The 15,924-nt window shown below is 35.5% G+C and overlaps 2 protein-coding genes across 3 annotated transcripts; one reads left to right on the top strand and one right to left on the bottom strand.

Moving 5' to 3' along the window:
* The first annotated feature begins 1,264 nt into the window (after nucleotides 1-1,264).
* LOC105127294 (Plant regulator RWP-RK family protein) lies at nucleotides 1,265-5,931 on the top strand. Of its 2 annotated transcripts, none has more exons than XM_011028534.1 (5): nucleotides 1,265-1,637; nucleotides 2,580-3,151; nucleotides 3,349-3,396; nucleotides 3,529-4,465; nucleotides 4,621-5,931. In XM_011028534.1, exons 1-5 carry the CDS (start codon nucleotides 1,343-1,345, stop codon nucleotides 5,781-5,783), a joined length of 3,015 nt encoding a protein of 1,004 aa, XP_011026836.1. In that variant the 5' UTR covers nucleotides 1,265-1,342; the 3' UTR covers nucleotides 5,784-5,931. The 2 variants fall into 2 exon arrangements, with proteins under 2 accessions (XP_011026836.1, XP_011026835.1); XM_011028533.1 differs by having other exon boundaries at nucleotides 1,265-1,646.
* A 4,712-nt stretch (nucleotides 5,932-10,643) lies between these two features.
* Nucleotides 10,644-14,328, bottom strand: LOC105127293 (nephrocystin-3-like). Its single transcript, XM_011028532.1, has 3 exons — nucleotides 13,354-14,328; nucleotides 11,699-12,607; nucleotides 10,644-11,095 (listed from the first exon to the last, which is right to left on the bottom strand). Exons 1-3 carry the CDS (start codon nucleotides 14,007-14,009, stop codon nucleotides 10,870-10,872), a joined length of 1,791 nt encoding a protein of 596 aa, XP_011026834.1. The 5' UTR covers nucleotides 14,010-14,328; the 3' UTR covers nucleotides 10,644-10,869.
* Between the last annotated feature and the right edge of the window lie 1,596 nt (nucleotides 14,329-15,924).

The raw sequence follows: 15,924 nt of genomic DNA, 5'->3' as shown, positions 1-15,924 counted from the left end.
TTGATCCTAGTAAGATTGATAAGTCTCCATCTATTAATATTTTGAGGGCGACATTGATTCTTCTTCCTTGATATTATGTTTCTGATATTACTGTTGTTTTAATTTAAATGCATAGCTTTCCAAATGATTTAAAAAAATACACAAATTAAAAAACAACAACAAAAATAATAATAAATGTATAGCTTTTTAAAAAGAATAAAAAAGATCATAACATAGCAAATTGAATGAAGTTAAATTCTTAATTTTCTTTTTACTGTAAAAATATATTTGAGTCAGCTTATGTGTAAGCTAAATCCCTTCTCAATCCACATCAAAAGCTTCCCTCATATTGGCATGGTGTGCAAGAACGTTATAATATTTCCTTCTTCTTCTTTTTTTATCGAGTTTATTACACTACTTTAATTTTAAAACAAGCAAAAAAAATAAATATCCTCCCAAAAATACCTGTTCAATGTGTAAGCAAATTGGTTGTTGAGGTCGTGGGTTTTCAAACACCTGCAATATGGATGATGCCTTAAAATTATGCTTATTGTATCATTTTTTTTTTATTTTTTTGAGAAAGTTTAAAATTAATATTTTTTAGTGTTTTTTAATTATATATAAATATTAAAAATATATTATTTTAATATATTTTTAAACAAAACACACTTTAAAAAATATTATTAAGCACAATTACAAACACAACCCAAGAGGCAAATGTTACTGATCACCAACTTATTTCTGTAGTTTTTTTTATTGTTCTTATTGAACAAACTACATATTTTTCTTGCTAAAATAAACACTCTGATACTATTTTTTTTTAAGAAAAAACTATGGATATATTTGGTGAAACGTTGTAACAGTGAATGAATTGAAATAACATTAAATAGGGTCCTAATTTGCAATTAGGAACTAATAGCTTTCTTATTTTTTTACTAGCAGTTTTAAGTCAATGGAAGGACGTGGAGAAGGACAAAACGAAAGAACGAAGAGAAATGAACGCGGCAACTTGGATGGTTTGGTTTTTGGTTTCATTGAAGGAGAAGTGAAGCAGATAATGATGGCTCATTATTTTTATGTTCCATTTCCTCAGCAGCAGCAAGTAGTACAATTGATGGATTCCATGGAATCACACACAAATATCTGTGCAGGACAAAAACCAAATTGTGTTTCACCCTCCTCCCCCCTCCCCACCACTCCCACGTTTCCTCTCTCGTTCAGATAAAAGAAAAAAAAGAACAAAGAAGAAGACATCAAATTGCATATCATCTCTTGCAAGAGAAAAATATATTAATGCACAATAAAAACTTTGTTTCTTTGAATGTAAACCACTCTCAATCTTAAAAAAAAAAACAAGACAAAAATGCCAGAACCAACTGAAGTTGGAGGAGGGGGTGAGTCCGAAGGAAGGAAGTCAATGGAGTTGGATCTTGATCTTGATAGCTCTTGGCCTTTAGAGCAGATCTCTTTTATTTCTTCAAACCCCATGTCACCTTTTCTTATTTCTTCTTCTAATGAACAGCCTTGTTCTCCCCTCTGGGCTTTCTCTGATGCTGCTGATGATAGACTTCTTGCTGCTGCTGGTGCTGCTGCTGGTCAGGCTTCCTCTTCTTTAGTTGGTGGCCTTCGCTTGTCTGATAATCCTATCGTACTCACATGTCGGTCCCGTAATTTGTTTTCTTTTTTTTTTCTTTTTGAACTTTGGTGTTGTGTACGTGAATGAATGAAGATTATTTGATGCTAAAGATGCTTTCTTTGAATGAATGAAGATTATTTGATGCTAAAGATGCTTTCTTTGAATGAATGAAATGGTGAAAAAGTTGTAAATTTTTAGTTTTGTTGTGGTGGTGTTAGAAATTATTTGACTTTTTTCTTACCTTCTCAGATTGAAAAGTTTGTTGTTTTGTGTACGGTGGTGAATGCAGAGAGGAAGTTTCTGTTGGGTTTTCTTTTCTGTGTTTAATTTTTTTGGGGTCATATTTAGTGCTTTTGATCGGTCAATTTGAACTTTTCTTTGGTCTGCTTATTGTATAACTTATTGTCTTGTTGATTGTATTGAGGGATTGAAATTTCATTGGTGTCTGAATTTGAGCTAAAACTTTCTCGAAGCATCTGTTCATCACAGATATTGAACTCTGGAAGCGTGCTTGTATAAAAGCCAAGACTCGAGCAATGAAAACGAAACATGAACATGATCTCCAGTGTTCCGGGAGATGAGAAAACCAAAATCCAAGAAGGAAAAAGTGGTGTTATTGATTTTTGTCTGTTTTAATGGTCTTAATTTTGTCTTCTCTCAAATGAATGGTATAAGTCGACACCTGAACTCAGTACTGCCTTAAATCTGGAGACTTTGTTCAAGATTGGTGTTCTTTTTCATCATCTTTTTGGCAAAATTTATATCCTTTCAAGTTTGAGGTCATACAGAGGATTTTGCCAGTCTAAGTAGACTGCTCTTGCTCTTTCACCAGTTTACTGTATCATTTAATTTCTCGCAGTTTGTCTTCTATATACACTATTGCAGCTCATCGACCACTATCAGGATGGCGAATCATTTGTTTTTTTTTTTTTTCACTGCTGACTTGCAAATTTTCTCAATGCAGGTAATCCAAATTCGGTAACTGAAAGCAAAGGGGAAAATGATGATAACAGTAAACTTCCTTCTCCGTTTTTGGGATTATGGCCAATTGACAACCCTGATGGGTACTGTATTATTAAAGAGAGAATGACACGGGCCCTGAGACATTTCAAAGAATCAACTGAACAACATATTCTAGCTCAGGTTTGGGCACCTGTGAAGAATGGGGGTCGATATGCGTTGACAACTTCAGGGCAACCCTTCGTTATTGATCCTCATAGTAATGGACTTCATCAGTATAGGATGGTCTCTCTTATGTATAAGTTCTCTGTGGACGGAGAGAGTGATGGAGAGCTGGGGCTACCTGGCCGTGTTTTCAGACAAAAATTACCGGAATGGACTCCCAATGTTCAGTATTACTCCAGCAAGGAGTATCCACGGCTTGATCATGCTATACACTACAATGTTCGGGGAACCGTGGCTTTGCCAGTCTTCGAACCTTCTGGACAGTCTTGTGTCGGTGTGGTTGAACTCATTATGAATTCACATAAGATCAACTATGCACCCGAGGTTGATAAAGTCTGCAAGGCACTTGAGGTTAGGTTTCATCTCCCTTTGATATGCATATTAACTACATGCTATTTCCTTTCTGGATTGAGCTTGGTGATCCTTTAATTTTTAGTGGGATTTCCTATGGAAAACTTTAATATATGATTATTTTGATTATATTACGTACACCCTGGCAAGTAATTCATATCGAGATTCCCAGTCACATAATTTCAGTTGTTCTGCAGGCAGTAGATTTGAAAAGTTCAGAGATATTGGACCCTCCAAGCACACAGGTGAGGTGCAATAACATATTTTATGTAAAATCTGGTATTATTTGGAGAACAACAAGATAAATCTTGTCCTCTTTTCTCATTTCTTCCCCCTTTATTCTCACACATGTATACTTGGCACTGCTTTTAAACCAGATTTGTAATGAAGGTCGCCAAAATGCACTGGCCGAAATTTTGGAGATATTGACAATGGTATGTGAAACTCACAAATTGCCTTTGGCCCAGACATGGGTTCCATGCATGCATCGCAGTGTTCTGGCCTATGGCGGTGGTCTGAAGAAGAGCTGTACCAGCTTTGATGGCAGTTGCAATGGGCAAGTCTGCATGTCCACAACTGATGTGGCATTCTATGTAGTGGATGCTCACATGTGGGGTTTTAGGGAGGCCTGTCTTGAGCATCACTTACAAAAGGGTCAAGGGGTTGCTGGGAGGGCATTTTTTTCCCACAACCTGTGCTTCTGCCCAGATATTACCCAGTTTCGCAAGACTGAGTATCCTCTAGTACATTATGCACGCATGTTTGGATTAACCAGCTGTTTTGCAATCTGCTTGCGGAGCAGTTATACTGGAGATGATGATTACATCCTTGAATTTTTTCTGCCCCCTAGCATCACAGACAGTCGTGAATGGAAGACTTTGTTAGGCTCCATATTGGCAATAATGAAGCAGGATTTCCAGAGTCTCAAGGTTGCTTCTGGGATGGAACTTGAAGAGGAGGAAGGATTTGTAGAGATGATTCAAGTTTCTACTAATGGGAGACTTGATTTGGGACTTGAATGCATTCAGATACCCCAATCTACAAAATCCCCCCCAGATGACAATGCGTTGCTAAATGGACCGATTGTACAAATTTATCCAGAAAAGAATCAATTAATGTTTGACTTGGATGTCATAAAAAATGGAGGCAGTGCTGTTCAAGCAGATGTCACGCAAACTCATGCTTCTCTTACAGAGAAAGAGACAAAAATGCCAAAAGAGAGGAAACGTGGAAAGGCAGAGAAAATGATTAGTCTAGAGGTTCTCCAACAATATTTTACTGGAAGTCTGAAAGATGCTGCAATGAGCCTTGGTGGTACGATTATGCACTTGAATAAATTGTCAATTGTAATTTTCTTGTTGTTATTGCAAGATGCTGATCTCTTTCTTTATAAAAGCTGGTTAATGTTGTGATATAGCATGTTATAAAATGGATTATTCTTAGACAAATTCTTGTGTTACACTTTACAGTTTGCCCTACTACAATGAAGCGCATTTGCAGGCAGCATGGGATATCTCGCTGGCCATCTCGCAAGATCAAGAAGGTTAATCGTTCCCTGTCTAAGCTTAAGCGGGTAATTGAATCAGTCCAAGGCACTGAAGGAGCATTTTCTTTCAGAACTCACCAAACTCCTCTCACTACAAGTTCTCTTCCTGTCGCTGATGGTACCATTTCTTGGCCTCCCAATTTGAATGAGAGCAATCAACAGAACTCTCCAAACTCTAAATCCCCTGAACATCAAGGTGACAAGAATGGATCACCCACCTGTAGAACGCCAGGAAGTGATGTAAAGGCTGTTTTCGAAGATCAATTGCTAGGATGTAGAAAATTGAGTCTAGAGGAACTCACTGTGCAAAACAGGTTTTCACCAGAGTTAGGTAAATGCTCAAACAGATCCAAAACAAGGGGAGGTTCGAGGGATGAGAGTGCAGGAACTCCCACTTCTCATGGCTCATGCCAAGGTTGCCCAGAAAATGAAAGTGCACCTGCAAAGGACCCATCTGTTTCTCCTGTCCATAAGCGAGGCGTTAAAGCAGGGGGGTCAAAAAAACTGGCTCTTCAACAAACCAGGGAACTAAATCTGTCAGCTGCTTACTCAATACCTAATGCTTTTTTCGCAGCGGAAGCTCAAGAACAATTTGGTGGAATGCTAATAGAGGATACTGGAAGTTCGAAAGATTTGAGCAACCTTTGTCCTGCCATGGCAGATGCTATTGTGGTTGAGCGAGTTCCAGAATCTAAATGGACAGATCCTCTATGTTCAGATATAAATCCCACACAAATGATTGCTGCTCTTTCGATCGCAATGCCGCATGTAACATCTAGGCAAGAAATGAATAGCGTAACCATAAAGGCAACATATAGGGAAGACAAAATAAGGTTCCGAATCTCTCTGAGTTCTGGGATTGCGGAGTTAAAAGAGGAAGTGGCCAAGAGGCTGAGGTTGGAGGTGGGTACATTTGACATCAAGTATCTGGATGATGATCATGAATGGGTTTTGATTGCCCGTGATGCTGACTTGCATGAGTGTATGGATGTTTCAAGATCATCAAATAGTAATATGATCAGGGTATCAGTTCATGATACAAATGCCAATCTTGGGAGCTCCTGTGAGAGCACTTGGGAGATATGAATAGGTTGTAAATATGGAAAGTTTGGAACACAATTCTTAGATTCCTAGGCTAAAGATGCTGTAGATTTTCTGTTCTGAGAATTTGATTGAATAGTAACAAATTTTCCTTTGAATAATAGAGATTCACCTCTTCGGCTTTTTATCTTGACATGGTTTGCTGATACATGAAGGCATGAGATGGGAGTGGATTAACTCCAACCTGCTTAAAGCTTAAAATCTTTAAAATCTCCATCCCTCTGCTCTCTACGTTTCAGATTTCTGAATACGGGGAGCTTAAAATCTTTAAAATCTCCATCCCTCTGCTCTCTACTTCCTCACACGATGATAAGAACATCATCATAAAGGTAAAATGTAGGGAAGACCAAATAACTGGGCTTTAATAGCCTGTGATACAGGCTTGCAGGAGCCCATGCGCTGCAGTGATTTTGGTAGTTCCATCTTCACTTTAGCAAATTCTATGAAGCCTTTGGCAAAGGAAGCAACGGGATGTGCTTTTTGCAGTAATCACCAATTTCTGCATAATTAAATCAATCCAATTATTTATTCCTCACTTAAACACATTCTATTAAGCCCATAAGCTAACAATTTCTCCTAATTAATAATCTCCATTTCAAAAACAAGTACAAAGATCGCATTATGCTATATTCCATATATGTATAAAGCATAGTAAGATTCAAAAGATATAAAATAGCAACTAAATTTTGAGAAACAAAATGAAGTTGACAAGATTAAGGAGATTAAGCCCTCCTTTGGGATTGCAGCAACATTGAATATACAACGATAAGCGTTTTTTAGCTTGTTTTAATGCTTAACACTTCCATAAAAATTGATAATAACATATACTTCAAGAGTATGGTTCAACTGAAAGCAATTTTATGCCTGAATGACAATTTAAAAGGAGGTTGACACTAGATGATTGTTGGCAGATAACATACAACTTATCAAAAGCCAATTTTGAGAGAATCCAAAAAGTTAATGATTTTTTAAACTCTTTTATGATTAGTTAAACAACACCACACTTAGAAACATGATCAAACTTGACAAACAATAAGAGTAGTAATCATCATGAACAATTTAGGATGGCCATTACACTTACATTTGAGTGAAGAACTGGCATACGGTAGACTCGGATGAGCAAGTGAATTAGAAAAACTGAGATAATTGTGGATAATAAACAAAGGCACCTTATAACGATAAAATATCAAAAAGGGGGGGGTATATTTCAAATCAGGTAACGATGCATGTATATCATATATCCCTAAAGCATTGCATAAATGCTTTTGAATTATTAAAAAATAATCAATGAAATCAGGCAAAATTGTCATGAATTTAAGTTCACAAAAAAAGAATCATTGAGTTATGATAACAAGGAAATGAGAAGGTTAACCCTGCAAACAAAAAGCACAAGTTTTCAAACCTTATGATCGGGAAGTATTAGGTCAACCCTACAATCAGGAAGCACCAATTTTTCAACCCTATCATTGAGAATCCTAGTTTTTAAACCCTGCAATCAGGAAGAAAAATGAGAAGAACCATACTATTAGAAAATTCTAAAGAAAATAATAAAGTTCTAACCCTGTCATCAAGAAAAACAAGACAAAACCTACAATCAAGAATTTGAGTTTTGAGAACCTTATCATTAGGAATTCAATTTTCAATTCTATAATTAAAATAATTAAAGACACCCTTAAGAAGTTCTAGTTAAAAGGGACTATTGAGATAAGGATTACATGTTAACCCAATTGAGGCAACATTTTGATTCTGGTTAAAGGAGATTATCAGATTGGTATCTTAGGTTGACTAAGCTGAAGACAAATATTTTGGTTTTGATTAAAAGAGATCGTTAAATTGATATCTCAGGTTGACCGACATGAATGCAACATTTTGGTTCTAATTAAAGAGAATTGCCAGATGAGATCTTAGATTGATCAAGTTGAACATAAAAACCAAGGTTCTGGTTAAAGGGGTCTCTAGATTGAGATTTCAAGTTAAACCAAATAAAGGCAACATCTTAGTTTTGTTAAAAGGGAATTGCCATAGTGGGATTTCAAAATAACCAGCTGTAAATAGTTTAATCATAGTTCTTGTTGAAGAGCAAGTCACTCATAAAAATAGATTAATTTTTGAAATTTAAAAAGGACAAGTCGCTCGTGAAAATAAATCAATTTTAGGAAAGAATAAATGTTTGATGAAGTTCCTTTTGGAATTTAAAAAATGGCAGGTTGCCCATGAAAATAGGTCAATCTTTGAATGTCAAAAAAGGTAGGTCGTCCATGAAAATTAACTAGTTTTTGAACAAAAAGGTCACTCAAGAAAATAAACCAGTTTTTGAATTTTAAAATGGGTAAGTTACCTATGAAAAAGATCCATTTTAGGGAAGCATAAACATTTGTTGAAGTTCTTTTTAGAATTTGAAAAGGGCGGGTCATTAGTGAAAATAAATTGATTTTTGAATTTCAAAATAAATAGGTCATCTATGAAAACAAACTATTTTTTGAATGGGTAGGTAGTCTGTGAAAATAGATCAGTTTTTTAATTTCAATATGAGTTGGTCACTCATGAAAATAGATCAATTTTAGAATAGCATGAATGCTTGATGAAGTTCTTTTTAAAATTTAAAAAGGACAAGTCACCTATGAAAATAGATCAATTTCAGAATAAATGCTTGTTGAAGTTCTTTCTGGGATTTAAAAAAGACAAGTCGCCCTTGAAAATATATCAGTTTTTTAAATTTTAAAATAGACGGGTCGCCCGTTAAAATAAACTAATTTTAGAAAAATATGGACATTTGCTAAAAAAATTTATTTAAAAAGGATAGGTCACTAGTGAAAATAAATCAATTTTTAAATTTTAAAATGAACAGATCATCTGTGAAAATAGATTAATCTTTGAATGTCAAAAGGGACGGGTCACTCATGTAAATAGACCAATTTTTGAATGAGCAAGTCGTCTATGAAAATAGACTAGCATTTGAATTTTAAAATGGACAGGTTATCCGTAAAAATAAACTGGTTTATTGAATTTTAAAAGAGAACAGATCACCGATAATAATGTGATCATTTTCTTCTTTGGATTGGTGGATTACCCAATAAGTCAAGTATATATTTTTTCTTTACAAGCTCACTATGCAAAACCTTAATCAGATTTTATTTCATAAGCGTTGTAAAGAGATACATTTGTTTGTATCCAATTTTTTATTCTATTTTTGAAAACATTTTGAGAAAAAAAAATAGCAACAAAAAAACTCAAAAATATGTTCTTGACATATTTATATCATTTTTGATGTCTTTTCCAAACAATTTAGAGAGAGAGAGAGAGAAGAAGAAGAAGAAGAAATGCATTTAATTTTTAGTGATCTAATTATAATTATGGATAGGAAAGGATCAATTTGAAAATTGAAAACCCTCTCACTAAGCACCCTATTTTTTCTAATCCAAGGATTCATTTTTCTTTATTTTGTCTCCAAGTTATCAAATGAATGGTTAGGATTTATTTTTTAAATTCAATGGTTGATTTTAGTTTGTTTTGCCTTCAAATCAAAGAATTTATTCACCTATAAATATATGATTATACCACACACAAAAAGGAGAATGATGAAATTGAAAAGTAAAATCATTATGTAAAAGTAAATAAAAAAAATTAATTTTAATCCGGGTTAACATTTCAAACCCGTGATTCAAATCATAAGATTATGATTACCCAACCGTAATAAATTCACTATTTTAACCACTCAACTATATAAATGATTGGTCACTATTTATGTCTATTTTTATTTTAAATAAAACCTTTTATTTTTTGAGAGAAAAGAAAGTAGATAACATGTCACCTATACATACTCAAAATATAACCACCACTTGAGATTAAAAAATTGAGGGAGGATTTCAAAAATCTAAATTTTTAAGTCATTTGCACTGAAAAATATTTCAAAACCCTTTTATAAATGACATAACAACCTTCAAAAAACTTTTAGCTTCAATTTTAAATTGGCAATGGGGTTTCTTCTTGTTTTGCATTTTGGTCCTTTTTCCGAATTTTGTCCATAATTTACCAATTTTGACAAAATGGGCATAGAAGGTTGGGCATTGAAAAAAATAGTTGAAATTGGAGAAATTTTTCCTGTCACTGTTCACTGTTACAGTGAATTCCCTAGCGTTTTAGTATACTTGGCAATGGTAAATCCTTTTAAGCAAATTTGCAGCAGTGTATTCCCTAGGGGCTTGTCCATGCAAAGCAGTGATGGCATCCATGCCATCACAGGTACATGGACTTGTAGGCTTATGGCAGTAGAGTTCAGTCCACATCAAGAAATCTGCAGTGCCTAAATCATTGATAAGACCCACCCATATAGCCCATTAGCAAAAATGCTGCTTAATTCTAATCTATTTAATTAATCAATATTTTGACGGATATCCTTATCCTATCACTTGGCATTGATTACTAGAGAAAGTTCTTGCCATTGGTTGAGTAGGGTGAAGACTCAAGTTACAGTGGGGTTTATTTTTCAGACACAAGTAGATATATGGTTGGGATTAGCTGATACTTACCATAGCAGTTTATAGATTGACGGGAGCCCACGCTGCTTTTATGACAGAAAGTCCATGTCGAGCGGGCGGCAGGCTATCATTGGTTGGGCTGTGCGATCATTTAGAGCGTAGGTTACATGAGTTTTTACCAACTATTCTCGATGCCACCATGCAAGCTCAAACTCTGGCAATGCGCTAGAAGATTAGGTAAAATTTGTTACCAGATAGAAAGATGCAACCTCCACAAAACCATTTGGGGAGTTGTGTATATCACATGAATTCTTGAGTTCATGTTACAGCAATAATATGAGGGGGCCGCAGGGTCATGATTGAGACATGCATAAGAAAACATCAGGCATTCTCAAAATTTATTCGCTCAAATGAACATTCTTCGTTGCGGTGAACAACTTTGAGGAAACAATACAGACAAGCAATAAAACAATTCAAATAGACAACAAATGGATTTCAAAGCTCAAGGAACAGAAACTTCGACACTATACAGGGTCTTCTATGCTACAGAATGTGCAGGTGTGGTAAAGTAGATAAATACGATCAGTACATTTTCAAATTCTAAAACCCCACTTCTTCGTTGATTCCTTCTTAGTCCTCCTTGAATTAGGATCGATGAGATTCTCCAATGATTTTGCCTTTTTGTTACGAGCCCTGCCTGCTTCTTTCAGGAGCTCAGCTAGCCTACTCTTCTCATCTTCAAAATCGGGATTTGCAATTCCAAGCTTTTCTTCTCTGAGCTTTAGAACATGCTCCAAGATCTCTATTGCATCTTCAACCCTGCAATGGAAGCCATGAAGATCAACACGAGACAAAAATAAATAAATAAATCTATAGCTTTAAGCAACGTTCAAAGTAGTAACGTTGGAAACCCAAAACGCTGTCTCTACTATAAGTAATCATTATAAGCTTTACAAAACGAAAATTATAAAACTGGAATGAACACTTTAAAACTTAAGCCAAAAGGTGAAAGCATAAGTAATTTTCACAATACGAGGAGCATACCCAACAACTTCACAGAAAAGAATGTGCTAAACTAGTAACATAAACTCAACCAATTATACTGTCCAGAAATCCTCCCCGGGGGACAAAATTCAAACTCAAACATCAAAATGGATAACTCAACCACTTGTTATAATAAGAGGATGTTAGATAGTATAGTAGAGGTTGCTTTTCAAAGTGTTTTTCGCTCAGAAATACCTCAAAATAATGTTTTTTTTATTTTTGACATCAACATATCAAAACAATCCAAAAACACTAAAAAAAATTAATTTGAAGCAAAAAAATTCAAATTTTGATGAAAAACAAGTTGCACTGAGATCTAACTAGAAAATGTCTGAAGTCATAAATATTGAGTAGCAATAGTTTGAAATAACATATTACCTCCCCATAGCATCATAAGTTGCCGCAAGATTGCTATATACTCCAATGGTATCTTGATGGCATGGGCCACACTCATTTTCCAGTATCCCCCTTGCCTCTTCAAATAACTCACAAGCCTCATCTATTTTAAACAGTTGTACACAAGCCAATCCCATCTGGTTCAGCACAACCCCAAAGAAGGCTGACTTCCTCTCACCACTACTTCTAAGTTTTGTTACAGCACTCTCAAATGAGTTCCTTGCTTCTTCATATCTCCCAACCATGTAAAACATCACTCCCATTCGAGCTTCAATCCCTGCAATGGTGCTTTGCTGTCCTGGTTTATCCTCCAACAACTTCATTGCCTTTTGCAAGAGCTTCAATGCCTCCTCAGGCTCATCCACGGACTCAAAAATGGCAGAAATCTCAGTCAATCCCCCAGCAATCTCCTCTGCCGTGGTTCCCGGCACAGGTTTCGCATATATCCTCAGAGCATTTTCACAGTAAGACTTGGACTCTCGGAGTTTTCCAGTCCTATGATACAAGTCAGCAAGACGTCCAAAGACAGATGCAACCGAAGGGTGGTTGTCACCCTTTGATGACTTGAAGACAGTGAGTGCCTTCTGATATGAGAAGACAGCCTCATCAAAGCGACAAAGAGACATGTAAATATTCCCAATGCTGACATCAATAGCAGCAACCTCATTGTCCTGTCCATTTGCAATCATTGCCATGCTGGCAAGGACAAGGTGCTCAAGTGCTGATTCATAATCTCCCTTTGCCTCACATATAAGGGCCATCAGCCTGCGGTCAGCTGCTTCTTCAATAGATGCTGGTTCACTATGTGCACGATGAATTTCAAGAGTTTTCTTGCACAATTCTTCGGCTTTATCAAAGTTCATAGCTTGAACATGTGCCTCAGCTAAGTACCTGACATTTCCAAATTAATGAACTAAAATCAAGTTAAACAAGAAGACACATGCTGATTCAAACCTATTTTCACTATACATCATATGCAGAAACCAGCAAAACCTCAGTGTTAAACATATCAGGCTTATTTAATCAGACTTTGAAAAAACAATAGCAAAAGAATTTGACAAACATAAACATCAACAAACTCATATCAAACAAAGAAGTAATAATAAAACTACTAATATTATGATAAAAAGACCATATCACTACACAGTACATACAAATATAAAACGCCAAACAAATAGGAACATACACAAAATAGGAAATATTAACTTCAGTTCTCCTACTTTTAGCCTGCAGCAGCAAACCTTAACCTCAAATCTCTTCCTAAAATAGCCTACATTGTAGTTATCCCCAACAAAAAATATCCCAATTTCTCTTAATGTAACAAATCCGAATATTTGATATTTATGGCGTAATCAATCTTAATTACCCTATTAGCAACCAAACACATAACAACAAAGAATCCCCAAAAAAATCAACACTTTCCCTCCAAATCCATTAACATTAGCATAATCAGCGAAAAAACACATTTAAATAACACTTGAGAGTCTTAATCTCTCATTTAGACAAAAGTCCCAACCTTAATTACCCCAATAAATCAAATCACAATCACACAAAACCAACACCTTCAAAAACAAGGAAATCTCAGGGAAAAAAACAAACCATGAAGAAAAACATTTCAGAATCCAAAACCCACAAACCTGCAAGTCTCACCAACTCGTGGATCAATCTCCCCTAAGCTCTCGATCTGAATCTGCAACCCTTTCTCATAACACTCAATGGACTTATCAACTTGACCGAGCATTGAATAAGTATCCCCCAACTGCATATACCCACTAAATCCAGCAAGGGCATGATCCATTCCTTTACTCAAATCAGGCACTTTAATAGCCCTTTCAAGTACAGGCACTGCCTCTTCAAACCTCCCTAAACTGCAATAAATAGCACCCAAAACATGAAGACTCATAACAAGATCCAAACTTGGCTCTTCACCTTTTTCAATGGCCACTCTTTCAAAGGAATTTGATGCTCTGATTGCATAGTCCAACGCCTTAATGGGTCCTTCACCGGATGCAATGGTGTCACGGGCGAGCTTTAAGAGAAACGGGCCAAGATCGGGGTTGTCCAAGGAAGGATCCGATAGGAGAGTGTTCGGGTTAGGAGAATCTGGTGGGGGTTTTTTGGCGGAGCGGGCAGGGGAAGGTTTGGATCGAGATGGGGAAGGAGATGGGGGTTTTTTGGGAGTTGGGGTTCTGGGTTGTTCGGATCGGGTTGAAGATTCGGGTCGGATCTCAGGCACAGAAACGTTAAGTGGTGGTGCATCTGGTGGGGTTTTAACAGAGACAAGACCTGGCATGGCTGTCCTGTGAGAGATTGGCAGAGACGGAGAGTGAGTGAAGAAGAGTGAGAGTTATGGAGAAGAAATGGAAAATGAGGGGGGGTGGGTTAAGGAAGAAGGAATTAGGTGATTAGAGGAATATTTAAGAGAAATGATTAAAGACAAGGTACCAAGATGGAACTGACAGGTGGTGGTGGTGGTGGTGGTAAATTCAGTAATCTTTGGTTAGGACAACAAACAACATTAGATCAGATCAGATAATTCAAAGTGAAGGGAGGCGAGCGTTCTTTTCTCAGTTTTTTTTTTTTTTTTTTCATGGATGTCGTTCTGTGATGGCTGTCTGGATTCTCTTTTTACTTTTTACTTTTTACTTATCTAACTGCCAACTGCCAAGTTGAAGGAAAACCTGATTTTGGCTCCTTTCTCGAGAAGAAAAAAATAATAAAATAATATCTGGGCCATTCAATGATTGAGCTGAGCCCTGCCAACTGCCAAGAGGCTGGAGAGAAGAGCCCTGCGGCAACTTCCTGAAGACTTTTACTCTGTTAGCTCCATGATTCGAGTGTATGGTTAAAATGTCATGGTTAGCCCCGCTCGGCCCTAAGGCTCGATCCGTGATAGGTTCGTTTCAAATTGTTCAGGGAGTTAGTTGACTTGGTCCTTGTAAACATAATCTTTTTACTTGTTATCAAACGACGTCATTTCAACTTTCGATCATAACCTTGGGCCATGTACAAGTCTTCAGACCTCCCAGGATAATCATTTTATGGTATGGTAATAATTGCATCTCGGATAATCTTTTATCAGCAAGAGTTCATCTTATATTTTTTTAAATAAGCTCTTTATTCTGTACTCATATAACTTATTTACATAAACTATCCAAAAATAAAGTTTAAATTCAAGACTTCTTTTATGTCTTGAATCAAATTCTTTAAGACTTGTTATAAACAAATAAGAAGAAGAATAAAAAGATAAAATGATTTTAGTTAGCATGGATTATCACTAGGAAGACTAATATTTAGATTTGAGTCTAATTATTTTTTTAATTTACCAGATAGAATTAATTTTTATATTTGTGTAGCATGGATATGTTATATATATCTATATTGTAATTTAAATTTATATATCAACCATTATTATTTAATATTATTATTTAATCTAACTCGATAAAACTTAAATATTAATTCAAATCAAATTTAAATTAAATAAAAAATAGGTTGATTCAATCAAATTTAATTGAATTAACCAACTTTTTAGTGATTTGGTTGACTCATCTAAACTCAATTGAGTTGATACCAAGATATTTGAAAAAAATCAAAATAATATCATTTAAATAAAAATAATTTAACTCATCTTAACTTGATGATGCATGAGATATCCTAGTGACCCGTACTCTTTTCTGAATCAATTCTGAAACTAGGTTTAACAATTATAATATCAATCTTAGAATAAAATTAAAAAAATTATTTTAGAAAAGATGGATACAAGATAGATAAAAGAAAAGATCACACCTAAATTTAGGAAATTTTATTAAAAAAAAATAAAATATTTTAATCTAACTTCAAAAATTTTTTTTTAATTCTCTCTCATCTTTATATCTATTTCTCTTTTATAAAATAAATATTATTAGTTAACAAAATATGTTCACCCAACTGCAAAGAGATTTCAATTCCTTGATTTCGTACGTGGGCCGGGTAATTATCGGGGACAGCTTTATTATATACCAAGATGAGTTGTATATCTCCATTTTCACCATTATTCCTTTCTGGTCTAAAACACATGCTCATAATTTATGCACTCTCTCATTGATTTATTCAACATGAAGCGAGCTCTTCAAGGCGTTGAGGTTTTTGAACAAGTTGTTCAACAGTTAGGGGATGCCAACACCACCACGAAATCTTCGCTGTTCGTGTTTTGGCGGGGGGGGGGGGGC

The sequence above is a fragment of the Populus euphratica genome, unplaced genomic scaffold, assembly GCF_000495115.2.
Source record: "Populus euphratica unplaced genomic scaffold, PopEup_1.0 scaffold7.1, whole genome shotgun sequence".
Taxonomy (NCBI): domain Eukaryota; kingdom Viridiplantae; phylum Streptophyta; class Magnoliopsida; order Malpighiales; family Salicaceae; genus Populus; species Populus euphratica.
The sequence above is the reverse complement of the archived record's forward strand: the minus strand, read 5'-3'. Positions and strand labels throughout refer to the sequence as shown.

Excerpts from the sequence above, each read along its gene's own strand:
- LOC105127294 (XM_011028533.1), top strand. The coding sequence starts at position 1,343 with ATGCCAGAACCAACTGAAGTTGGAGGAGGGGGTGAGTCCGAAGGAAGG. Across the intron at positions 3,397-3,528 it reads TGGACCCTCCAAGCACACAG|ATTTGTAATGAAGGTCGCCA; the intron begins GTGAGGTGCAAT and ends CTTTTAAACCAG. Across the intron at positions 4,466-4,620 it reads TGCTGCAATGAGCCTTGGTG|TTTGCCCTACTACAATGAAG; the intron begins GTACGATTATGC and ends TACACTTTACAG.
- LOC105127293 (XM_011028532.1), bottom strand. The coding sequence starts at position 14,009 with ATGCCAGGTCTTGTCTCTGTTAAAACCCCACCAGATGCACCACCACTT. Across the intron at positions 12,608-13,353 it reads CGAGTTGGTGAGACTTGCAG|GTACTTAGCTGAGGCACATG; the intron begins GTTTGTGGGTTT and ends TGGAAATGTCAG. Across the intron at positions 11,096-11,698 it reads ACTTATGATGCTATGGGGAG|GGTTGAAGATGCAATAGAGA; the intron begins GTAATATGTTAT and ends CTTCCATTGCAG.